The sequence below is a fragment of the Amblyomma maculatum genome, chromosome 3 (genome assembly GCF_055883805.1).
Source record: "Amblyomma maculatum isolate TAMU_Amacu chromosome 3, ASM5588380v1, whole genome shotgun sequence".
Classification (NCBI taxonomy): Eukaryota; Metazoa; Arthropoda; class Arachnida; order Ixodida; family Ixodidae; genus Amblyomma; species Amblyomma maculatum.
Window position 1 is genome coordinate 170320564 of NC_139346.1, and position 26296 is coordinate 170346859.

The 26296-nt window shown below is 43.4% G+C and overlaps 1 protein-coding gene and 1 long non-coding RNA gene across 2 annotated transcripts in view; both read right to left on the reverse strand.

Moving 5' to 3' along the window:
• The window catches only part of LOC146196876 (uncharacterized), a 41925-nt gene extending 24667 nt beyond the window's left edge, over positions 1–17258 (reverse strand). The window contains exons 1-10 of the mRNA XM_084597086.1: positions 17209–17258; positions 12715–12894; positions 9813–9873; positions 9309–9439; positions 8842–8948; positions 7422–7579; positions 6867–6965; positions 5308–5422; positions 1869–1941; positions 212–274 (exon numbers count right to left, since the gene is read on the reverse strand). Coding sequence (XP_084453212.1) covers positions 212–274; positions 1869–1941; positions 5308–5422; positions 6867–6965; positions 7422–7579; positions 8842–8948; positions 9309–9439; positions 9813–9873; positions 12715–12894; positions 17209–17258 — 1037 coding nt within the window. The remainder of the gene's footprint in view (positions 1–211; positions 275–1868; positions 1942–5307; positions 5423–6866; positions 6966–7421; positions 7580–8841; positions 8949–9308; positions 9440–9812; positions 9874–12714; positions 12895–17208) is intronic.
• A 9017-nt stretch (positions 17259–26275) lies between these two features.
• Positions 26276–26296, reverse strand: part of LOC146196877 (uncharacterized) — a 1263-nt gene continuing 1242 nt past the window's right edge. Inside the window, exon 2 of the long non-coding RNA XR_014705650.1 lies at positions 26276–26296. This exon is cut by the window's right edge and continues 104 nt beyond it. This is a non-coding gene — a long non-coding RNA (uncharacterized LOC146196877).

Sequence of the window (26296 nt, forward strand, 5' to 3'; positions counted from 1 at the left end):
ATACTCACAACAGCGTATACTTAAATAACCCTCCAGCTATAATTGTACTGCGACTGCCAGCGCGCTTCCCGCTCAAGTTTACTCTTGCCATCTGTTTCCTAACTTTGCAGAACAACCATTTATGCGTGAATGGGGTCACATATGGCTTTTGCCTGATTACGTGTACCTATTATCTGCATTTCTCCTTCGCTGCGCTGAGAACTGCACTTACCCTTCCATGGCCTTGCTCGCGGCCTGTTTCCATGCTGACTGTGTCGCCTTGTAGATGGTCTCCCTTCATTGCAGTAAAACAGAGAAGCTTAGTCAACAATGATTACAACGTTATATCTCATGAACTTTTCAGGAAATCGAACAGAGCCTAATATCTATTCGAGGTTAGAAAAAGGAAGATGATCTAGTCGGCTCCACAATACGCGACAGATAATGGAGAAGGAATTGAATTCTTAGGTTAATATCGCGAGTGCATTGAAGGCACCGTTCTCCAGAAATTCCAGCGTAGGATTTGTGGGCGATAAATTTCTGGCATGGCGGGTGCTACTTGGCAGATAACATAGGCTCTGTTTGGTCGCACCATTGTGCGACGTCACGACATCACGTGACGTGGCTAATTCGGCAGCAGCTGCAAACTAGGGCATTCATAAAATATGGTAGCTAACAACTCTATATTAGAGAGTGTTATGACGTAATGGCAGAAATTAATTAGGCGAGTCACAAAACACGTGCACTCGAACGAGGATTTGTAAGGGGAGCCGCGGACGGGAGTCATTAACGCCAAGTCATACACAGCGTCTCTCATAACCTGAGTCGCTTTGGGACGGTAAACCCCAGAACCCAAACCAAACCAAGTCATACCCTTAAAGGCGCTGCCTAAGTGTGTTGCCAATTTTGTTATTGGTAATGTACCCCTGTCCCGTCATTATTCGGAGGTATTCATCTTCAAACTTTAAATTCAATCGACGTGGCTATACGCACTCTTCGATCTAACATACCACAACAAAGCACTGCCTTATTCAGGCTCAGAACACTTTATTTCTTGCACTTTCCCCTTTTTTCGAGCACCTATGTCCACAATGTCCTAAAATCAAATAAAATAAAAGGAAACTTGAAACTTTCTGTTCCTAAACGTTTAATGAAGGCTCTCTTTTCCTCGCATTTCGCTCCTAAAACCATCTGAGAAGTAAATTATTTGAATGAAATCTTAATTTTTGGCTCGCAAGGTACAGGAAGTCAGGGCAAAACTCTTCTCCGGTGGGACATAACAGTTTCACATGGCTTCTAGTTCTATAACGCCACAGAACAAAAGCTGAAGCTGATAGCTGCTCCCCTTCGCGTTCAGCTATGCGAACTGATTAACTGCAACGTGCTACAGACGGGGGGAACGCCAGAGAGAAGCTTTTCTTTTACTTTCACCACTCTTCGTGCGGAGCTTAAATGGTTGGAAAGTTCGACAGAAATATCTTGGAGCTTTATTTAAAGTACTGGTCACCATTTGCTCTTTTTTCAATTTATAAGTCCTCCTTTCAACACTTTTCAATTAGAATTGGGCATTTCCGGCATTTTAATATGCACAGTAAATATGCGAAGATCCCCCCCATAAAAATATAATTAATTTCACAGATCCCAAATGTTTACCCTTCTACCATATACAAAAATAAGCCCCATTTCAGCCATTTTTTTTTTTTTTTGATGAGGTAGGACTTGATATTGGATTTACAACGGTATTTGAAGCGAAACACACGATATAAATAAGCATTACATCTACTGTATTATCTACAAAGTGCAACTTCAGTGTTCTCTTTTCATCCGACCTGCCTCGAAGCTGCTACGAGAAAGATGTTGTGCAAGAAATGATACGATAACATCCATACCTGCATGCAGTGTGACAACGGTCATTGCAAATCACACTGTACCTAGCTCTGCCATCGGTGTGAACACAGTTTGCTGTGGACAAACAAACAAAAAGCAATGAGAAAAAGCAAACTGGACAATGCAAATAAAGTGTGTCACTTGTCTGCACGCTATATCGTCGCAGAGATTTGCGTCAGCCCGCGGCGCACACCCATGACCGAACTCTTCAGACAACGCAGTTTTTCTTATATGTGTAGATGTTAGCACTCATACCACACAAAGAAACACTAGGCGTATTGTAGTTCCTTAACTTCACGCCTCAGATGCATCCAGTGCAAGCTAAAATTGAAACTGTTTGTTCAATAACATCACTGTCTTCACTTTTTGCCCACATTGCAGAAGAGAGCCAAGCGGTTGCGTCAGTTAGTTGTTACGTCTTCGAGCGGCTGTAAATAACGTAACCAAGTGTCCGCAGAGCGCGACCACCAGAAGGAAACATGTGATCAGCTTCGGGGGTCTCATCGTAAACATTCCATGCCGCATAACAAGCGGAGATGAAAATAGTAGTAAGTGGTTTTATTGAATGAAATAAAAATAATAATAAAGGAAGGAAAAGAGTTTTGCCTGCCCCGATATCTGCTATCGAAATGAACTGAAGCACCTGAACTGAGGCGGCGGAAATAAATGGATAACAAGGAGACAGGTAGGAGGAATCAAAGAGGTGAGCGACAGGGAGAAAGGACATTTTAGGTTAAAAGGTAAAGGAGTATAATACAATATTATACATTGGAGATGAAACAAGTTTCCTCGGTTGAGTTGGTTACACTGAAAGGCTAAATACACTTATTGGCTCCACTGATAACTGCGCTCCGCAATAATACACCCTGGTATAAGAAAACCACTTGCTTGATTCGAAGGCTGAGAAAGGCTGCCTTGGCACAAAAGCGCTGAAACATATGACATGTCTTTTCTCCGGGAGCACTGTCAAGGTATGCCAGTGTAATCCACAAATTTAGTTATTTAAGATTTCGTATATTCGTTTACTTAACTGGACGTTTCGGACCTTGCATGAAGAAGGGTATGATTACATAAACTAAAAAAAAACTTGTACGTGGAAACAAATTCGCACACTGGGCAAAATGATAGAATATACTACAAGTGTTCAGCAGCTTGCAGGAGAAGGGTATATAAAACGAATAAAAAGTGGTTTCGAACACATAACCAATTACCAAAAGTCGTCTTCCAGATTGCTTTATTAAAACAAAACTTACACGATCTTAACAATTAACATTTAAAAATTAATGTGGACGTTCATTACCGATCACAGGATCCAAGCGTATTGACACGAAGCTTTGTACAGTTTGCTTTGTCAGTTTAAAAGCCGCCAACTTTTAGCGGGAACTTTGAACTAACTAAAGCCCTCCCAAACTAAGTGAGGTGCCCAGCCGAGATCCTCTGAGCAGGGAAAACAATTAATTCCATTCTGAGACGGCAGGCAGCCGAGTTTAATAGTTAAAGGAATGTATGCAAACGTAGAACAAATTTTGAGTAAACGGATGGTCTAAATGTCGCGACGCGTGGTTAGAAAGGGGCCGAAGCACTTTGCGAAAATAAGGTGACCCGAAGGTTCTCAGTCGAGTAAAAAATAGAAGAGAACCATGTCAAAAATACGAAAGAATACAATGTAGTTCTGCCGTAACGTCGTAATTTTCTGTGGTTCTGTAATTTTACTGTTGTCTTCGTAGTAAATTTATGTAGTCTGTAGTCTGGTAATTTCCTGTTATGACCGCATAAAATTTTGAAGTTACTGCCGAAATTTCTACTGTCATAACAGGTTCGCTGTCAAAAACCACACAAAAATGCTGTTGTGATCACACACAAAAAAAATTCTATAGCTTTTTTCCGACTGGATTCCGGATGAGAGACGGACGGGCGTGGCTTCTTCTCGTTTTAGTTACTTAAACGTTTTTAGGTTTTCTACTTCAGTTAGTTATGAATTGCCACGGGTAATAAATTAGCTGCTTGGTTTTAAACTGCTTCAATGGCTATTTTCAAGCATTCTTCCATATAATGGATACATGCGCAAGTTGAGACCTAAAGAGCGGACTGTTGGCGAGAAGCTTTATGTAAGGGTTATTATGGTTCTTGGAAGAAGGCAGCCAAGCAGGCAATAAAACAGAAGAAGCACACAAAAACATAAGGAGAACGCTGCAAGCTGACAACTATATCTCCCTTCACTTTACGTCTTCCCGCCTGCAAAACTATCAGTGCTTCTTCGCATAAAGGGTACCGCAGCGGCAAAGTACGCTTTACAGGAAGCACTGCCAAGGAGGCGACGCGAGCCGTCCGCGATCCGGTCCGCTCACGTGGGGCCGGTGCGCAAAATGCAGATTTCTCCGTGCACGAAAACATTTTTCTTTAAATTACACACCGAAGCTCTACCTGTTAACACATAGCTCCATAGAAAAAATATTTTTGTATCTTCTGTAAACTGCCGTCTGTGAAAGTTACCGACATTCTAGTGGAAATTAAGAAGAAGAAATGGGCATGGGCAGGACATGTAGTGCGAGGTGAGGATAACCGATGGTCGCTTAGGGTGACAAACTGGATTCCAAAGGAAGGAAAGCCTAGCAAGGGGGGGATATAAGGAGAACGCTGCAAGCTGACAACTATATCTCCCTTCACCTTACGTCTGCAGCCAACCTCTTAGAGAGCACGCTGCGGCAATATCGGAGAAGTCGGGCACTAACATCGCAGTGCACTGTAAAGACTGCTTTATTTGCAAAGACCAAAAATGTTCAGCTGACCTTCACAATGTGAAGGTTTTGAAAAGGATTAAGGACAGGATAGCAAGGGAAATTTTCGAAGCATGTGCACTCAGGAACTCGGAAGACCAATGTGTTAGCATGCCTTCAGTAATATTGTTGAAAAAGGAATTATATTTTTTACGCTTACCGGTGGGACGTTAAAGTTAAGGATGAAGTTAGCTGCAGAGCTAAAGATAAGGGAGAAGAATGTGCGCGGGTTCAGGTTAATATAGTTGTCAGTGCAGCGTTGTCCTTGTGTCTGCGTGTGCTTCTTCTGTTTTGTTGCCTGCTCGGCTGCCTTCTTCCAAGATGTGTGACCAGCTAGCTCAACGTTCAACTCTATTATTATGGTTGGTGGCAGGTTTAAAAAGAGCCTAGAGTTTATGCACCTTTGCTTGATCGTAATGTATTAGATATCAACATTCATTACAGGTCGAAAGCTGGAGGAGCAAGTATATTTATTTGGCGATTATGCGCGCTTAGTGACGTCATTCTGAGGAAGTAGTTGAGTAGAATAACATGTAATTTATAGTAAACGTCAGTGATTTGGCTCTGGCGGTTTCTGGTTCATTATCTCTGGGTTCTGAGGTTGCAATACGCCTGATTGCAACCTCAGAACTCCGATTTTCAGTGGTGTACAAGTTTGGCTTACTCGTCTCCTGCATGTCGCAAACCTTGTCTCTGATTTGGTTTCGCCAGGCGTAGTCATTAGGGATGCATCCGCAAACTTCACGAGTTATTTCCTTTCGACACTCCTCGTAGCATATCTATAAGAAAGAAAACAAACAGCAATGAAATTTCGAAAAGCGTGATACATTTCGTGTTTTGCCGTACTTCAAGAAATCCTGCGCAAATCCATTAGCACTGTTCTCGCGCCCCGAAGAATATTGCTTAGAAATCACGAAAGGCTTGGAAATCTATTCAAATTTCCTGCGGTTTTCTTACACCTTGTGTAGCAGGAAGCTAATGGCACCCCTGAAGGTTTAATATACGCAAGGCTTCGAGATCATGCTCTAAAAGAACACTGAATAGAAATATAGCCACTGTTTTTCGGGAAAATTGATATTATGCCCCTTCCTGGCTGTAGTGATTTTTATGCGAAATTTGAAGGGGCCTTTATTGCCGGGCAAACAGGTTGAAGAACTATCTTTCCGCCAATCGTTTCAAACTTGTGATGACTACACCGTCGTGGTCAACACCGAAAATGACTCCATGATCCCCGTTTGGAATTGAACGGCACAGTTGTCTAGCCTCAACGATCTGACTAGAAAAATCCCTCTTGACGCAATGCACTTTGCTTGCGAAATCGGCCGGTGATGGCGACATCTGTATTTCAGTTTTTTTTTTTTTTTACCGTTTGTTGGTTATGAGATCCATAATGTGTGGTATAGTAACGTATTTTTCGCTAGAATGCCATAATCTATGAAACAAGTCCATCTCAGTTTTGTTGTCAATGCCCCTTTTATGACATTTAGGTGTCGAGGGGTTCTGGAAGGGTTCTGTACTGTAATCACCAAAACGAATGAATTAATCATTATTGCTGAGCAAAGTATTGTGGGTAAAGCAAAAAGAAATTAATAATACGTGGTGCCACGATCACTCATGATATTACGAGCGCTGCAGCACCCCTGAAGCTTGACATGCAGCGCTCTGCTGCAACCTGCAGCCGAATGAGCTCTTGGCGCATGTCTAAGCGATAGCTTATGCCGCTCACTCGGCCGAAAAGCCGTTGGCGTCGTCGTATATTATAGTTCTCGACACCGCATGTCGGAAATAATTGAGGGCTGCGCAAAAAAAATTGCACTATGGTGATTTGTGGCTCTACTGATTGATGATTGATTGGTGTGTGATAGGCGATGATGGACAATGAAATCATTGCAATTAATTGATGAGTAAAATGAATAAAAGAGAAAGTTGAAAGCTGGGTTCAAAGGTGTCAAAATACTCAGAATGAAAAGTCAATGCTTGATGACGGTAATTAAAAAATATAGCGTGTAATTGATTAAATGAGTTATTGAAAATTAATTGAAATAATTTAAAAGCGAAGAATGTATTCAAAGTTGTCAAAAGCCAAAAGCAATGCCCAAATGTCGAAAACGATTCAGATCACTCACGAAGCAAACGTAAGTTCTAACCGAGGTTATAAATTTTTTCAGAATTTTTTGTATATACGTAAATATGGCCGGGGCAGTAAAAATATACACCGCTCACCTCTTTAGAGTACCGGACCTTGTAGTTTGCAACGTGTAGGTAGCGGCTGTAATTGTCGCATTTTGTCTCATATGGAGCCGGGAGAGATACGACTCCTTCCTGTGACAACGAGAAAAAAAAACGAAAAGTCGACCTTCTCAACCGTTCGTCACGCAGTGTGCAAACTTGGCTCGCGTATTAAAGATCGTAGTGACGCAATGAGCCTGATAAAATTGAGCTAATATAATGATCTGTAAAATATCAAATAAGCATAAAACTTACCAACATGAAGAAATTGTAAGCCGAAAAAGGCTCATACTAAGAGCCGCTCAAAAATGAATGCAACTGCACAAAAAGATCAACTGCAACTTACTTTCTAACTATTGCTCCTTTTAATATGTGTTATTGCAAGCACTGCATTTTCTGGGTAATGTGAAGTTCCTTGGCTATTGTATTTTGCTCGACAGCAATTCTTACATGGATTTATCACATAGATGGCCCATTCGCGAGGGTGGCAGAGGGGTAAAATACCATTGCTGCATAGCGAACTGCTCTCTTCTTTCCTCAATGCCTTACCTGCACAATCCCGAACACGAAGTCCCCCGAGGGCTTGAAGGCCATGGCGTGCTTCTTGCCGGCAGTATTAGTATCCACGTGGTGGAAACCGAGATTCATCTCGTACTCGTCCAGTATAATTACGTCATCGTCGGGCCATGCGAACAGTACGTTCATTTCTGCGAATGTGATAAGTCCGAGCAAGATCTGCCCTATAGAATATCGACCCTTTGTCCTGATATTAGCAGTGTCTCTTTTATGTCCTGCAATTTTGTTCTGAATGGGCAAAAATGTACCAAATTGTGCACGTAAGCGACTTCAGAAAGCGAATAATAGAACCAAGTGTTTCAAATGCGATGTGTGAGGGCCTAAATAAGTCATCGTCATTGCTTGTGACTTATCTTTATGTGTGTTTCGAAAGAAGGGTGATCAAGTACTAAATCGAGATGCTCACTGTGTTACAATGCGGTGCTTTATGCACATAAACCAGCAGGGTGGATTTAAGAGGATGTTGGTTCATAGCTCCAAGGCACTATAGCGCAACAAAAGACAAGGACAGAAGAACAGAAAGGAACACCACGATTGCCAACTTTCAACAGACTTTGTTCTTTTTAAACAGCATTTTTATACGCCAGAAAAAGCACGTAAACAGTTTTGCACATATTTGTCCCATTCGCATAAATCCAAGCTCATCATCACTGAGGAAGATAGGTGTGTTAAAACACCTGCGACCTGAACTACGTTATCTTCCCTGCTTCAGCGATTTTCCGGGTTAACTCATCCCTACTTTTTCATTTTTCTGCTTTATCATTTTTCATTTCAAATCATTGAAGCAGATAAGATACATAGTTCAGACCACACGTGTGTGGTCTTCATCTTCCTCCTTCATCTTCCTTGCATCTACCTGAATGATAAAGAGCTTGGATTTCTGCGAATATAAATGCGCTGTATGAAAAGAATAAAGTTTGTTGGAAGTTAGCGCTCGTGGTGTTCCTTTCTGCTCTTATGACCTGTCTTCTGTAGTGCTGTAGGGTCTTGAAGTACAGAAACCCGGGATAAAATGTTTAATCCTTTTTTCCGGCAACATTTCTTTCGTTCTGAGCACGTATTATACGCGATGCTTGCGTGCGCGCGCGTGTGTGTGTGCGTGTGTGCGTGTGCGCGTGTGCGCGTGCTTGCGTGTGTTTGTATATGCGTGTGTGCGTGCGTGTGTGCGCGTGTGTATGTGCGTGCGTGCGTGCGTACGTGCGTGCGCGCGCGTCTGAAAGCCTGTATTGCGTTTGCCGTGTTACACTTAACTGGCAACCTCAAAACAAACCGATTTAAAGAACTGGGATAATCTTGTATCGAGTGGAGGAAAAATGCCGCATGTCTAGTTATCTGAAAGCATTTCGATGCTCATCTAAAACATTCACCACCAAAGCGTGCACAGAAAGCTTACCGAATGCCAAAACGTTCTGGTGAACAGTCTCGATCTTCGAGTCGTGCCTCCAGTTCATGGTGTAGCACATCTGGCTGGGAAGCCGCGAGTACGACTGGCGAGTAACGCTGGAAAACAAGAAAAAAAAAAAAGAGCGCGTAAATGCAATTTCTTAGCTGCAAAAGAATACACCGTTTAATACATCAGAGCCACAAACTTCATTCCTTTTTGCACATGCTGCCTAAAGGTCCGAAATCTATTATTATTATTATTATTATTTTATGTCGCAGAGAGCCCATTTATATGGCCTGTTTATATGGCTTGGAGACAGTTTTCAGTATTTCGACTTTCGGAGTCTTGATATGGGCCCCTCTTTTCGGGACTTAACTGTTCTTTTTAATCTTTACGCTTCGCAGGCAATTCATCGATACTCTGCTAAGAGATGCAAGAAACTCCCAGGTTGTGACCTTACTTTAAGGAACCCTTACTTTGGGCTAAGGTAGAACTCAAAGAAGTACTGCGTTGGGTTCACGAAACCAATTTGAAGAACGTCTTCTGAGCTGTGAGCAATGTCGCCAAGGTTGCCGCCCGTCAAGAGTAGCTCTCTAAGCTCGTCCAGCTGCAGGAACGGAAATTAAAAGCAAAGTTTAGTCGTTGGCACTTAACTTTAGCAACTCCGGCACATAATAAATTTTAATTGCATTTCGAAAACATACTGGAAAAGAAATGCTAACCATGCCAGATAATGTTCGCCGTGGCTACATTGTAATATCACTTTTTCCGTAAAAGTATTAAGTGCAAATAATTTACCGACTAGTTATCTAACTGATCCTCTCGATTTTTCTCGGATAATTAAAATTTGTTCCGTTTTATCTTTTCACAAAAGTACTGTTTCATTAGAAGCGATTACTAAAAAGAATTTCGAAAGAAGTTCAGATCCTTCAGAATATGGCTTTCTGAAACAAAAAAGTGAAAAGTGAAAGAGAACTTACATTGGTAGTGTTAGTTTCGCAGAATTGTTCGTAGTGTTCACAAAGCTTGGTCCGGCTGATCCTAAAAAAGAGAGGTAGTGGTGCGAAAAAAACTACTATGGTGGCACGTTATCTTACAATAAGCGCATTTTTATCCCCTGAAAACAATAAAAAAGCAGCAAATATTCACCAAGCGCTTTCCAACGTGCAATTCGATTGCACGAAATTTAAGGTTATTGGGGATAACAAGTTGCAGACCTATGCGCGCTTGGATGCAGTAATAAGAACAGCAGTTTTAACGTTATCACTCTGAAAACACTGGTAGTGCTAAATGAAATAATTGAAATCACAACTACCCCAGGGTTTTAGTTTAATTAGGGATGTAAACATAAGGGCCAGTTTGCTTATAATGTATTCAGTGACCAACGCTGAAGGCTATATAATGCGATCTATAGTGGTAGTGCAAGGATCCTTTGTAGGCTTGTTTTTCGTACACAGCTGCCGAACTTTTGGCCAGAGGTGGGAGCCATCACATAATGTAGAAAGTCTGATAAGCCTTGTCATATTACTATAAATAACAATTAAATTCGAAGCAGAAGATGTAGTAAGCTATAAACATCAATAAGCCCAAATAAGAGAAATAATGACAGAAGTCACCCTTTAGACACTTACTGCCAAATTTTGAAACTCATTATAAGAAGTAAAATTGGGGAAATCCCTTTTTCTGCTACTGTGACAAAATTAAGAAGTAAAATAGAGCATTGACATGATTGTACTCCTTCTCCAAACAGTACTTCGTCGGCATGAATACTTCTTCAGACCCTAAAGAAGTTCAAAAGCTCCTTGCTCAGACTCTCGCGTCCGCCCGCCGTTTAGCGGCAGCTCAGTCATAGCCGTGCCAGCAGATGACAACATCCTCATCGTTGCCGGCTCGTTTCTAGCATCTGCTTTTGTTCCTTCGCGCGCGCTTACCGCGACACAAGACAACTTGTTACCGACGCCTTATGCAGCAGTATGCTGCACAGCCTGTGCCTTGAAGACGCCAGCGAGTTCGAACGCTTCGTGCTGCTTCGACTGCGCCGCCGACCTGCGAGAGGCTTAGCTTTGCCGGGATAACATGGCGTTATGAGACGCATCGGTATCCCCTCCACCACCTGCTCTGCGTCCGCTTCTTTATGCACACTTGCCGTGATACAAAGGACTGGACTCCATCGATCTTTACAGCAAAGTGCTGCGTGAAACTGTGTGTCATATAAACGTTGATATCTGCCGTTTGGACGAGTTGACATAAGTTTCCTCGATGCAGATGGCTCCTCGATTGTTCGCTGCTACTTCACGTGCAGCGGCCGATATGCCTAGCATACTGAGCATTTTCGTTGCCTTTTCAAGCCATTGTCGCATTTTCAATTACGCCAGTTTCGATTCAAAGTACTGCGATAGGCTGCGAATATCCGCAAGGGATTTGGGGGTGCCGACATGCAGTGGTTCCGTCGTCGCCCCGTGGAGGCGACTTATACAGCGGCAACTATCGTGAGTACCTTGGAAACTTAGAAATTCATTTTTACTTACATTAGAAGAAAGGGAATGGCAGTACGGCCGTCCCTCATTGCGTCATAATAATATGTCCAGCTGTCAAGAGTTCTCCTGCTAAGCAAAGTTCCTCATCGCTACATACGGCCTATTTATGCGGAAACACTGTACAGGCAAAGACCGAAGTGATAGAACCCATCGGGCCTCATGTATTTTAATAACATTATCAACGGCGACAAGAAAATATAACACTCTTCCCGTGCTTTAAAAGGCCCTACGATACAACTGAAATTGCAGTGTTTATGGCATTGCTTTATTGTAGGGGGACATTTGAATCGCACCTAAAAAATGTTCCTTTCTGGTTGATAATGTCGAAACGCAGCGGGGATTTTCGGCCGAGGACGTAAGTGGAAATAAAACTGCGCAATGCGTCCTTGGCTGGTTGGGCGTCAAGTTCAAAAGGTTGACAGCTTTGAGTGCTGCAGGCCATCCACATTGCAAGAGAGGAAAAAATTACCGCCTTCCGCTTTCGTTTCTTCATTTCCGGTTTCCGAACTTTTTAAAGAAGATTAACACTGGCCGACAGACTCGAGCCAATAATGCGAGGACAAAATTGAAATAGAGGACATTTTCGAAGTGAGGACACGAGGGCCGCGATGGGCTCGAAATGAATTACAATGAATCTTGAGGAAAACTGAGCCGTAATGCTGCAGACAGGTGCGTTCTAGGTTACATTGCAAACTTCGTACTGCGTTTATTTGAGCTTTGGAAGGTTCAGTGCATGTGGATACTGCGAGAAGCAAAACATGCGCTAAACCGCTGCAGTTTCTGTGAAATTCTAGGCGTAAGAAAAAAAAAGAAAAGGGAAATCATCTTGTGCAGTGAACTGAACCACAAAACAAATTTCGTCGCAGTATATATCTGTTCTTAAATGTTGTTAGAACCATTGTTCCATATCATTCCCAACGTTGTAAGGAGCTCTTTGTGTCTTTCTTGAGCGCCTTTCGATGAGCTCCCTTCCAGCCGTTCACTATATCGCAGTGCGCAAACTACGCGTTGGCTTAGGATAAACATAAGCTCCGAAAAGGCTGAAAGCATTAGAATGTTACGGACGTGAAGCTGGACTCATGCTTGAACTTGTCATGCTTTGTATACAAATGGTTTAGTTTTGTTTGGTTTATGTGGTCAACGTGCCGAAGCGACTATAGGCTATGAGATACGCAATAGTGGAGGGCTTAGGAAATTTCTACCACCTGGGGTTATTTAATACGCACTGACATTGGACAGCACACGGGCGCCTGTATAATAATGAGTGAAACTGTCGCTGGCCTTGTCATTGGCCCCTTATGAGGGAATTCAGAACAGTGTTGTTTGTTTTTTAAAAAGTACGCACCAGTTGGTGACGCAGACGGAAAGGCCTGGGAAAAGGAGCACTTCTGTGCCCTCGATGCGTACGTCCACAGCGCTGGGAAAGCTGAGGTACTCCTCGACCACTTTGGACGCCTGGTACAGGAAGCCCATGGTCATGGTCATGAATAATCCGATGCGCAGTAGCCGAACCCGCCGCAGGTATCTGCGCGCGCGGTGAGAGACCGGAGGTAAATCGCGCATTTGCCGCAATGCACTCGCCTCCGCAGGACTCGGCGTCTGTTTGTGGTCACTGCGAAGTGTGCTCGTAAAAGCGCCTTTGTCTTTGAGGTACAAGAGAAAAAAGAGTGTAACAGTGCCACTGATAACCTGGGTAGCACTTTTGGTCAAGTATTTGGCTCTGCATTCAATTTCTCTGGTTTCTGTCTAGATTGAGTAACTGCTTGGACGTATTATTCCGCGAGTGGCTGCACCTTGTATGTAAAATTTTTAGCGAGAAGGCCACGAGGCGTCACACTGAAAATCATCGCCAGTATATGTATATACGCTTCCACATTTGACTGGTGTTCTCGGTGAGCCCTTGTCTTAATTTGTTCGCTTTGCAAATAAAAAAAAAAAACATTTGAACTAAATTGGCTTTACACACCAAAATATGATCACGTAATTCAGCCCGAAAAAAAAAGTAGACAGCATTGGAGACACCACAAAAATTGGAAGATTAACTTCCAGATTCAGAGATCAAATTTTCGCATTTTCCTAACGAAATCAGTCTCTTGATATCTTGACACTAGCGCATAGTAACCCGCGAGTGAAGTGTATCTGCGAATACCGGCCTCCAAACGTGCTATACTTAATTTTAGGACAAAGAGGTTCTAAGGGAGAAAATTCGGACACTGAAGACAAAAAAAAAAAAAAAAAAAAACAATACGGTCTCAGTCGGTTCACGCATATCTACAAGCCTGAAAACTTGGCATAAAAACTACACGTCGCTCAGGGCGTTATTTAAGTGCAAGGGTGGGAGCATGTTCGGAGGTTTATAATATTCGATTGAATACCCGATTATTGAAAATCGCATCGCACCGAATTACCAGTACTAGATACCTGGAAGTCATCTACATGAGCGAACTGTGCCAACAAAGCACTTGCACGTGCTTTTGGTGTTATGCCACACGCGAAGAAAAGCCCAGCATAAACAAGCACTACCCAAGCAAAGACAAGCCGGCCAATACGGTTCCAACTGATTCACTCAATATATCACCTCGAAAAAGAAATACAAGAGTCTCAGTGACGCGACATCAGCGGTGGTCGAGACGTGCCATATATAAAACCACAAATGTACAAACGCGCCCTTAAGCAGTACTTATCTAATATCGCTAGACCATGTAATTTCCGGTTTTAACCGAAAGACATACATAAACATGAGCCGGTAAAAAAAAAAAGAAGAAAAAACATATGCAACAGGTTAGAATTCAAAAAGACCTGCATTTCGTGTGTTCATGCTAGCATAGAACCCATTCCTGACAAAAAACTTGCCATTTCCTTCCCTTGGACAGAAAAACAGGCTAGCAGGCGCGCAACAAACCAGTTCAAGGAGGGGCAGAATTTTTAGGCTGTGCCGATTCGGCAGGCGGAACGGCCCACCTGTGAGTCAGATTCTTTCTGAGGCTTGTTTTACAATCGAAAGGACTGTTACTATAGATGACGCTCCCGCATTATTCGTAGAATAGTAAAAGAACTACTATGAGAGTTGCTGGATATGAAGAGATCTACAGGCTCGCTGTGCGGGATGAGTACAACATGAAAGAGAAGAAGGAGCTTGGGGAGTCCGAGTTCCGCGGTTTCCGACAGTACATGGTGAGTGGTGTTGTCGAGCATCCTTTGCTTTCGAAACTGTATGCACGTGACCGGCCAGTATTACACCAAGCGTTTTTATACATGTTAGGTTTTCCGTTGTCAAGCGCTGATGTTGAGTGGGCATTCTCAAAAATTGGATACTGTCATCACGATGGAGCGCATGGGTGATGACAGTCTAATTATGCTTGTATCTAATATATTCAACTCTAAATAGCTTTTGCTCCAAGGCCAGTAATGTTTCTCCCTTTTAGCTTCTATAATGTTTTGTACGTAGAAAATATTCTTCACCAATAATCGCGGCGTTTTGCAGTTTGCACCATGCGGCTAGCCGAAAAACACCCATTAAAAATCTATATAAACGCTAAAAATATCCGCCGACTTTTTCGAAAAATGAACACCGGAAAATAAACGACCTAAATATCGCGATCCCCACCATTTTCTAGTGTCTCCGCATTGCCGTGTGATGGTCACCCCTTGCCAGTCTTTGAGCCTTATAAATATGACCAACCCATTTACGGCTGGCAGAACCCCATCTCGTTATTTCAAGTTACTAGTACTGTCCAACCCAACGCCCATGTAAATTAGGGCGTCGGACACTCACTTCAGACGCTATGGGTCTCGCACCAGTTAATTCTAACAGGGGCATTTGGGTGGTCGAGTCCAGGTATGACCGGCGCAGCAATAGACTATTGATGCAGACCTACTCAAAACCCAAAACCTTAATTGGCGGCGAAAAAATGAGCCCGCTTCAGAGAACAGTCGGGCCGCATAGTTTCGTATTTGCTTTTCTGAGTTTGCCGTCAGTTCACAGCTTTGGTGGCTCGACCTGCCAGCACCAGCGAACCATGATAATCCACCTCAACACCGCTTCGGATGCTGCTTGGCGTGTAGCTCGTGTTTTCTTTCGTTTTAGCTAGTGCGGGTCACTATTAGTACCCCTTAACCGATTTCGCCATGTCCGTCTGTGTGAAGCCATTGGCAGGAGCTTCAAGCCCGGACAGCACTATAGAGATGGAAGCCGAACCCACCAGGACCCCTGGATCCAGAGTCAGACATATGCAGCTCCTTGGCCATGCAGGCAAGTTAATGCAGCTTAATGAAACTGGAGCTTTTCATACCTGTCATGTGATTTTACACATAATGTGGGAGATAATCACAGTACACAAACGAGTATGTGCGACCCGAAATCAATGTCGACGCCGAAGTGCTAGGGCCCACTAATTCACATTGGATAACAACGCTAAATACGACCGTCATTTTTGTGCGAAAGCCCTCATATTGCCCCCCCCCCCCCCCCCCCCCGGCCGCCTGAGAATTTTAGCCAGCCTTTCTTGTTAGTGCCGTTGCTTTCACACTAAAGAGAAAACGAAATCAGCGGATTCGAAACATCAGCAGTTGCATCAGAGCTGATCGTGGACAACACAGTTAAACCTCTGCCCTTTGACGCGGCGGCTCTCAGATGGCGTCACACGTATAGCATACACTGCATCGCACTAGGCCAACAGTCGCAGAGCGTCTTTATCAGATATCGTATAAAACTAGTTACAGTGAGTTAAATGAAGTAAAACGAAGAAAGTCAGACTATCAACGGTTTAGCAAAAATAACCCCTGCTCATTTTGCTTTTATTCAACTTGCGCTGGCAATGCAGCCCAGTTCGGAAAGGAAAGGGAAGGATGCGGTGTGCACCACGTCACTGTGCCAAGTTTCAGGCTATCAGTGGCATGGCCACCTGGATCGGCGCGCGCTGTGGAGTTCATAGCGCACGCCGATCCAGGCGGTGGGGGTAAAGGCGCCTTGATCCTGTTCACTCGCAATTTTTGCGCTGCTGAGCTGGCCTTTTTGCTTCCGCCTTTGTGATTCCGTCTGTTCCTTCTCCAGTGAGCAAAACCTTCGTTCTCGTAATATGTCGTTCTCTTTTTGTGCTGTGAAACCTGAACACACGCGACGTTGCCGCTTATGTGAAGTGTGACGCTGTAGCGATGGTGCTCCACTGTTTCGCACCGTGACGAATGCAGGATGCCCTTACAATGATAGATCAGTTCTGTTTCGATGCTCCCGGTAGCATGCAGGCAATAAATAGAGCAATTAGGAAAAAGTGAAAAATCACAATTGCTGCATTGCTCTCATCTCAAAATAGGACTCCAGGCTTTCACCAAACCAATGTATCATGATGCAAGCAATTCCTAACAATTTTTTTAGGGAAATCACTTTATTGGAACAGTAATTTCCCATTCATTGTAGTCCGACTTACAAGATTTAACTTTGCAAGCATTCCAGTGGGTTGCCAGGCCTATTGTGTGAGATGCAAGGTAATATTTAAAACGACAAGTGTGACGATTACAATAACGACACACTTAAGAAGCCGTGCAAATGCTTTGAAAGCTTTAAAAGAAGGACGTCAGGGACGGGAAAGGCAAGCGAGCTGAAGCGGGCGAACCGATCCTTCAGCAACCGTCCGTATTCCAGTATTTCAAGCCTACAGTGAAAGCATTACAGGTGACGAAATTTCAGCATATCTTGCATAGGAACACTGTTTGACGACTACGGTGCGCAGATATAATGATAAAAAAAAGCGAGACAGCGATATGCTCTTTGAAGGAAAAACGTTTATGTTCGCAAACTATGTAACGGCAGCAAAGATCAACGAAGCTTGAAAGGACTCACTTTTTCTTGTCACCACTGGCTCCGAGATCCAGCACCCAGCGCAACGCCATTCCGAATCACAGACTCCGCTGTAACCCATAAAGTGTGTAGTTGAAGAGCACTTCTAATGCTGAAGCCATGACGCTATTCTGAATTGTAGCTCCCTCGGCTATATTCGATGTTAACTATAAGAATCACGAAGGCCGCGCAAAACCATCAGTGTTTACTGCGCTCGCAAGAGAAGCAATGATCAAAAGCAGCTCAATAACTCGACAGGTATGATCTCGCACTAAACATTCTGGTTGTGGCAATTTCCAGTTTTTGAAGGAACGGACATTTTTGTTCCATCCGACGCTGAATTTTGTGGTGACTGTATGGTTGTGTGAAACAACCTCAAAAGCTCTAATCGGTTTTGTTGCCCGAAAAAATGAACGCCCTGTCTACAGGGATCACTGCACTACGTATCCTCCCTTTCATTTTTTTCTTGTTTGATATGTATTTTATCTGTATTCGCCATAAATAAAAAGGGCAGTTATATCAAGCGTCTGCATTAGTAAGACTGCACGGATAGGGCAATGTCGTACTTCACTGGCTTGCTGCTATATAACGCATTTTAAATGGCTACAGCAGGTATACCTAAGCCTGCAAACACAAGAGCATAACAATAAATTAAAATAGATCATACATTTCTGCTTTGGTGGCCCTCTGAAATTTTGTAAAAAAGCTTGAGAGAACAATTAACGGTGATATTCAAAGAAATCATGCAATGCGATCCTGTAACGGCGCTGATAACTATATACACAGTCGAAGACAAAGGTATACTTCTCGTTGACTTCCAAGCATGCAGCCATTCCTTTGCTTCACACAGCATATTTTTTTTAAGTTCTTACCGTGATAAAAATGCACTGCAGAACATCACAAGTAATGAAGTATTAAGTACTGCATTGGCCCTACATATCAGAGATAAAGCGCGCACGCACTAAAAATTCTCAAAATGTCTCTAGCTGAGCTCCGTACCTTTCTCTCAAAGCCCTACCAACCGGCGCCTACCAAAGACACGCCGCCGATAGCTCGCGCCGAAAACTGGCGCAAGAACCAAATGCAGTTTGTTCCCGTGAAGGCCGATAAGCACACAGAAAAGGAAAAAAGGAAAACACCTGAAAACCGAATGCAGAGTAAAATGCAACTTCTAAAACAGAAGCGAAGGAAATTGGGGCAGAGTACGGCTGATAACACTTGATGAGCCGCGAAAGTGAAGTGCAACCTACTACTATCCTTGTTTGTTCGCTTGTGAGTGTATGCGTATGTACGTGCGTACGCGTGTATTTCGTGGGAGGAGCGGGAAAGTGCAATAGCGTTTTCGTGTGCAAAAGTACCGTGTGTACGTCGTATCCAAACAAGCACAACGGACACAGGCTTCGCAGCATTGGCACTGTCCCCTGAAATGTTCGTGATGAAACTGGCGACATCTAATGGAGATTTCCTGTATCTGGTCAGTGTCGAAGTGCGTCAACATCTAAAGTACTGCTGACTTGCTTTATGCTTCAACTTTTTGCTTAAGAGCAGCCAGTAGCTAGGCGACCTGGCGTGCATCCGACTCTCGCTTGCGCGGCACCACGCTCGTTGGCCTTGTTTGATGTAGGGAGCCGAGAATTCATTCGATATCCCGGTTCCTACCTTGATGGCGCTTGAAGTCCCTTTACTGCGCCAAAGTACACGAAGTGGTGCCTATTGATGAGTACGTTTTCTGCTGCTTAGCGCCATGCACTTAAGTGGCCCCGCTCCATCTAATGCATTTTCGCTCGTGTAAAATAAACAAAGCTTGTGAATAGCCTGCGACAAAGTTAGAGGGAAAGGCACGTAAACAAAAGGGCCTACAAATATCAGTATTACTCACGACGGAAGAGCGCGCATGCGTAGAAAGAAGCGGTCTAAAGGAGAGCTCGCGGGATGTAAACCGTCACCCCATATCTGTTTGTGCATTCATTATGCTGTTTCGACACCATAGCATAAAGTTGTCAACGACCACTTTATACGCAAGGCATAGATATAAAGTTTTGTTTTAAACAAGCCGTATGAAAGTGTCTGCGTGGCATAGAAATAGTTTGTCAGAATCGGGATCCAAGCGCTTTGGTGGGTTTGATGATAGAATCCAGACGGTTAGCGATGAAAAACTGTATAGTAAATTGGCTATCGATAGTATCAATAGTTTCTGAAGCTATTGATAATCTAAGAAAACTATCGATAGTATTATCTATAGTACTGTCGATAGTACTGCCATCGATAGTAAAACAATCGATAATTACGCAGTTATAGACCAGCAATATAGCCAAAATATTTACGATACCTGATCGCTTAACGTCCAAAAGCGACTCAGGCTATGAGGAACGCCGTATTAGAGTGCTGTGAGTGTGCTAGGCTGGTTTTCATACAGTCAGAAAAACTATCGATAGTGTGATATCGACGGTACTGTCGATAGCTTTTACCCGATAGTTCAATAGTGATTCGACTATCGATAGTATTAATAGTACTATCGATAGTTTTGCATCCCTAGTTCTATCCCCATCTTACCTTCCCATCTTAAAGGAGCTGCTCGAGTAGCTTCTGCCACCTCGATCATGTCATGTGGTCTCGTGACGTCATGTAACCCGACAGCAAATCAGCGCCCATCCATGTACTATACCTTCTGCCAGAGGCATGACCATGATATTTTCGCCCAAAGCGCCAACGCCGACACCGGATTTTCTAGAGAACGAGGCGTTTACCGCCGTGGAATTAATGCAGTTTTTTATAGCTACGCTGTAACTTCGGTGGCGACAGGCATTTGAAGAAAAAAAATGGCCTGATGACGACTCAATCTCTGCCTTCGTAAGATGCATGCAAGAATGCTGGCAACGAGGGTGACTTCCAACTATCCGGAAGACGGCACAGATCGGCATGATCCCCAAACCTGGCAAAAAGCTACAGATTGAAAATCTAATACCAATTTCTTTGACATCGTACATAGAGCACGTGATCCAGACATGACTAAACAGGTACAGGGAAGACAACGGGCTCTCCCCAACTCGAGGATTGTCTTCAAACTTAGTTTCTCGACGCAGGGCGTTACGCTGCAAATCCAAAACCAGATCATCGAAACGCACCCTAAACACAGGCGAGTTATCCTGGGCCTGGACTCAGGAAAGACCTTCGATAACTTCAAACACAAAGCAGTACTGGGAAATCTATAAGATGTCGGCGTAGGCGAAATAACTTGTAACTATGTAAGGGACTTTCAACCTGCCAAATAGGAGAACACAAGTCGGACAAATTTACGCTGGGAAGCAGGCGAACATCATAGGGCTCAGTCCTTTCGCCGCTGCTTTTCAGTGTTGCACTGATCAAGCTTCTAACAAAACTAGAAGAAATTGAGGGCTTAAACCATAGCATATACGCGGACGACATCACACTCTGGACCGCGGGAGATAGTGGTGGACAAATTGAAGACACCTGAAGGCAGCTGTGAAAACGGTTGAAGAATACGTAGCATCTAGACGTATCAAATGCTCTCCCGAAAAGTCCGAGATGCTTGTGTACCAGTCACAATGCAGCAAATACAGAGCATCGAACTAAGGGCAGACGGAGTACCCATCCCTAGAGTAAAAAAATAAGATTATGATCATAAGTATGTGGAAAATGGTCTTCACGCAGAAGCTATAAGTAAACTCGAAGGCTGCGTTCAACAAACTATACATTTAATTAGACACATCGCTAATCGCAAGTCGGAAATGAGGGAAGCCAACCTTCTAAGACTAATAAAAGCTTTTGTCACCAGCAGGGTCGCTTTATACGCTGTTCCATTATGGTTGCGGTAGTAACAGGTGAACAACAAAACCTAATAAGCGGCTCGGTCAGGACGAGCGTAGCTGACACGGCTGAAGAGGAAGGCCACTGCTCTTGAGATGGCAGGTAAAATTGCTACTACAATCATAAGGGATTCAAAAACAGCAAGAGGCAATTTTATCAAAGGAGGGGTCCCTCCACGGGACAAAAAGGATACAGAAACATATCAGGCAGACAGAATAATCCGGCTAATATGGGCACTACCACGCTCCCAGCTTCAGGAAAAGGAGGGAGCTCACAAGCTCGCCCGCAGTGTCATCTTGTGGGTATTATCTGGCTCTTAGTACACTCTGAGCAGAGACAGGCTAGCAAGCTATAAAAAGATTACGAGCACTAGCGGTTAAACAGGGTCGAATACCCAACGGCAGATAGGACTATAAAAGCCAAGAAAGCATCTGGAAGCGCTTACTAACTAGAAGTTTTCCGAATCCGGCTACCCTTAGCCGATAGTACCCAGAACAGTTCTCAGATAGATGCAAACGATGTCGGGATAGGGCGGATCTGGTACATATGGTATGAACGTGTCCAGATCAAGAGACAAAAACAGAAGAATTTAGGGAGAGATTTGAGTTCACACCCTGAGATTCAGCTGGATCTAATCGGACTGGCCGAACAGGCCACCTGGGTCCAAGGACTCAGGCTGCCGTCTATAGGCGGATATGTTGATGCCTATCCTGTATCTGCTGGATATTAAAGTTTTCCGACTACTACTGAACACCTCAGAATGCTCGTATCTTCTGTGCGCTCCTCTTTTGAACATCATCATCCCCTCCTCCAGGGAAGCCCTTCTTTTCTGGCCACATATATTCCGAGAGGACGAGGGGAGGACGGGACAAACGCAGTACAAGACCATTGTTCTGAGCTAAATGTTTCAATACTGATGTGGAAATGTACATGATGTCTTCCGAGGTATTGCCGCATCGGCTAGTGCTGCGTCCGACTTGCTTTGTTATTGCAAAATATCAGGCAGCGTGTACGTTAATATAATGGTGGACGCTCTGTCCCGACTATTGCCCTATATACATGACCTCCACAGAATTCGGATCGAGCTGAGTATTCGGGAGAAAAGGTGAGTTTTGAGAAGAAATTAAAGTAGTGACTATGATGCGTTGCTCTATTTCTCACACTTTCTCTCTAAACCAGGCTCGGCTTCTTCAAGCTAATGTAAACTTAGCATGCCCCGTGTCATAAGAAGCAGAGAATGAGAGGCCGCATGCGAGCTTATAGTTTCTGCCGGCCTGTCATCGTATTATTGGAGTCATCGACTAGCCGCATATAAGTAAGATTATTTTCGAACGAAATTCACTTCGCGAGTGAAACAAAAGAAATAGCAGATTTCTTCTTACATGCATGTACCTATACAGGACAGACCTACTCTGCCACTTAAGCGACAAGAACTGAGCGATGATTATCGAAGCGGGGCCGCTTTTTTTCATCACGAAATTAACGAGCAGGAAAGGTACTCAGACGCGGATAAAGCGACATTCTCGAATTCATAGATCAGAACTAAGGAATATCGATTGACATCCACGTAGCACTATAGTGATGTGTTACTGTTGAAATCATCGCCTCTTTTATTTATAAATTATCCGTTACGTTTCTACAAGTTCACGGGCTGTTTTATTGCAGCTCTTAAATAGCACTTTGCAAATGTAAAGACGAGGCTTGCAGTAGGCGCAGTTCGTCGAGCAGACACGGGTCTGGAAGATGAGTACTTCTCAAAGCGACAGTTTTTACAGGAAGCGTACTAGCCTAGTTGTGCCGAATTAAAAGCCGTCGCCTTACCCCAATTTGAAAGGGAGCCTTCAAGGATGAGTCAAAACCGTGCGTAATGTAACATGCTGTGCAGCCTATTAAAAAGCACTGGCCCCACTGGTGACGAGACAGGCTGCTCCACCACCGAGGCTTCTCAGAGCATAAAAGAAATTCTTGCCTCACTGTGCATTGGCAACTATGCGCATTTGAACACGTGCTACTGCACGGTATTCCGTGATCAGCCGAGTTGAACTGCATGTACTTTTACAATAGCTTCATACGCTCCTCTGCATTCCCATAACTAGGAAATTCCTTCTGCATACAAGCATAATATATCCTTTGTAGGAGGCATTCCAATGACGCCACGAGTGCCATTTTGTGGTGCAGAGCACAGCTTCAGCAGAGATAGCCGTAGCAGGCAGTGGTAAGGCAATGAGACAAGCTTACAATATTTCGCCGTGCTTCATGCACTGCATGGTGGCCACTACTGCCAGGTGCCTTCTTCCTATTAGTCTAGCATCTATACAACGAAGTCGACCTCAAGTTTTATACGTCGAATCAATGTCAGTTTAGAAATTTAAGAAAGCAGTGACCGAATTCGTCTACGGTGGTCAATATTTGAAACCGCCAAGCAATATAGTGACCCAAGACAAAAAGTGGATGATAAATCACTTGATAAAGATAGCTTTAGAGCCTTAGCTCACCTTGTAGGTACAGTATTTGTTTGCGCCATTATCGGTGTCCGCAGCGCACCTGCTACGGCTGGCTGGTAGTGAAATGCATACAAGGGAATTCCCCTTTTCATTTTCAGCAGACACAGAAAAGCGCGAGGGAGACGACCAGTGGCTTCAGCATCTTCTTTTATTGCAATCAAAGAATTACAAACATACAAAACAGCTTGAGGGTTCGTAGGTAAATACTAATAAAAGGTATGGGAAAAGCGCTGATTATAGCTAAAAAATAGAGAGCACGAAACAAATGACAATATGTAAAATATTAAGAAAAACAGTGCGTTTTTAGCAGCATCAAACAAAAAGCTAGACAAATGTGCAGCTATGAAAACGGAGATAACGGCTTTCCAAAGATAACGGCGAGAGTGAAGTAGTGCGAGGAACTAAGCAGCGCGTCTACATTGACGTATACAGCTTAAATGCCGCTATTATAAGCGATATTCTGAAATATTTTCCTGTCATTACTGCCCTGTAAGAATCTCTCACAGTTATCAGATTAGACCTATGACGGCCCGAAATAAATGTTTTACTTATCCCTTCTTCATCAGAACAAAAACCGAATGGAATTCCCTACCTCAAGCGTTTCTGCAAATAGGCAATCGCTTCCATTTTGAAAACCCTCTGTATTTTCACTTACCAGAATAGAAATCCCTGCCATTTTGTTTTGTTTTACATATTTTTCTTCGCCTACAGAGACTTTACGAGCTAGTAAGCCAATATATTATTCAGTGAATATCAGTCGGCTAGTGGTCTACCTGAGTCCCGTATCTGCCGAGCAGATCGGCTGCGCGACGATGTTGTCTCGTTTTTCAAGTTGGTTTTTCTAGAACTGCATAACGTTTGTACTTCTGGCTGTGTACTCTTTAGTTACATGCATCTGTGTTCACCCTGTAGTGGCCGGCCTTACGGTAGGCATTATTAATAAATAAATTCTCAGTTCGCAGTATCACTGAAGTTTTTGCAAGTCTGTGTTTACCTCAGGCTCTGTGACATTGAGAAAAAAGAAAATAAGTAACGCCCGCGAAACATTCTTCACCCTCACGCCAAAGCTAACATTTATGAGAGTCCTGCGATTTATTTAACTAGGTACTACCACGCATGCACTGTACACTTGCACATGGAATGCGCTATTTTAACAGTCTTTAAAACCGTTTGTAGAGTAAAAAAAGGAACACCTGGTACACTTGCCGTTACTTTCAATTCTTTAAAAGATGTGAAATATAAAAAGATCGGAGTGGCAAAAATCTCTTCCGGGCTGCAAAGTTCCCCCGCGGTAGATAGCAGATATATAAAAATGTCACCCTCACTGGCTATATTCAAGATATACACTAATATATCACAGCTGGGGATCACTATCATTTTCCTTGCGCCAGGTGCCACACGTACAACAGAATATGTGCTGCCTGGAGCAGTTTGGCACTGTGGGCATTGCAAACGCAGCGTCCAATGATGACGCGTTGCATAGGCGCACACTGCATTCGAACCAAGCTTAAACTACGCGTCTATTTTTTTGTCTGCTGAGATCAAAAGGGGCAGGTCTTCTTGAGCTGCACATCTTTACAGAATGATTTTCCTTCACTTCAAAAATGACATGGCCTAGTCTTGTAGAACTACCCAGTCGAAAAAAACTACAGAACTTCGTCAAAAATACGACAAAATATCCTGTAATTCTGTCGTAACCATCAGACTTTTCTATAGTTCTGTAGTACTTTCCTGTAGTTCTGTAGTTTTTCTGTAGTATATTTCTGTTGTCTGTAGTTCTGTGGCACTTCCCTGTTGTAACTACAGAAATTTGTGATGTTACTACAGAATATTCTGTTGTCACAACAGGTTTCCCGTCAAAAACCGCACAGAAATTCTGTCGTAACATCAGAAAATTTTCTGTAGTTTTTTTCGACTGGGTACATTGCCAGTAACCGAAAAACTGCTAATTTATAATTGGTGGGCTCTTTTAATTGTCCAGCTCATAAGAGTACATTCATAAACTGATGTCCGCCCTTACAAAAATGCATGTAGGGTTTCTATAGAAATTCGAAAGCGTTGTGTCAATACACGCTGTTGAAAGTCTGTTGATAATCGGCAACATCTTGGATGATGCAGTGTTGACCTCTTGTTGAGCGCTTATGAAATAGTGGCCCATGTGTTTCTTAAGAGCGCTTTTGGAATTCGCGCAACTGAAATTCTGTTGATTTCAGGCTCAAATGCTTCAGAAACTCTGCAAGTGACGCTTTTTGATTTTCTGCTACCTTTCCACTCCTGAACAACAGAAAATAGTACACGACCATCGGTTTGCCAGGAGCAGAAACGGGGTGATTTTCATTAATGCAAAAGTAGTACAGTACATCTCCTAGCTGCGATAAGTCACCACATTCTATGTTCTGCCCGACCAATCAACAATCCTGTCTGATCAGTGCTGGTTAATGATAAGCATAGTGAGGCATAAAAGAACAAAACAGATCTTGATCTTTTAAGCCCCATTATACTTACTCACTCATTAACCTACACTAAACTGACTAAATTGTTGATTGATCGAGCAGAACATAGAATGTGTTGACTGACCGCAGCAAGGATATGTGCTGTTCTACTTTTGCATTAATGTAAACCACCTCGTGCCTGCTCCCGGCTAACCGTTGATCACGCAGCATTTTCTGTTAATCCGCAGCGGAAAGGGAACACAGAATAAAAAATGCGCGTTAATGAGAAAGAAAAAAATATGCATCTTTGGTGAACCCATAACATGA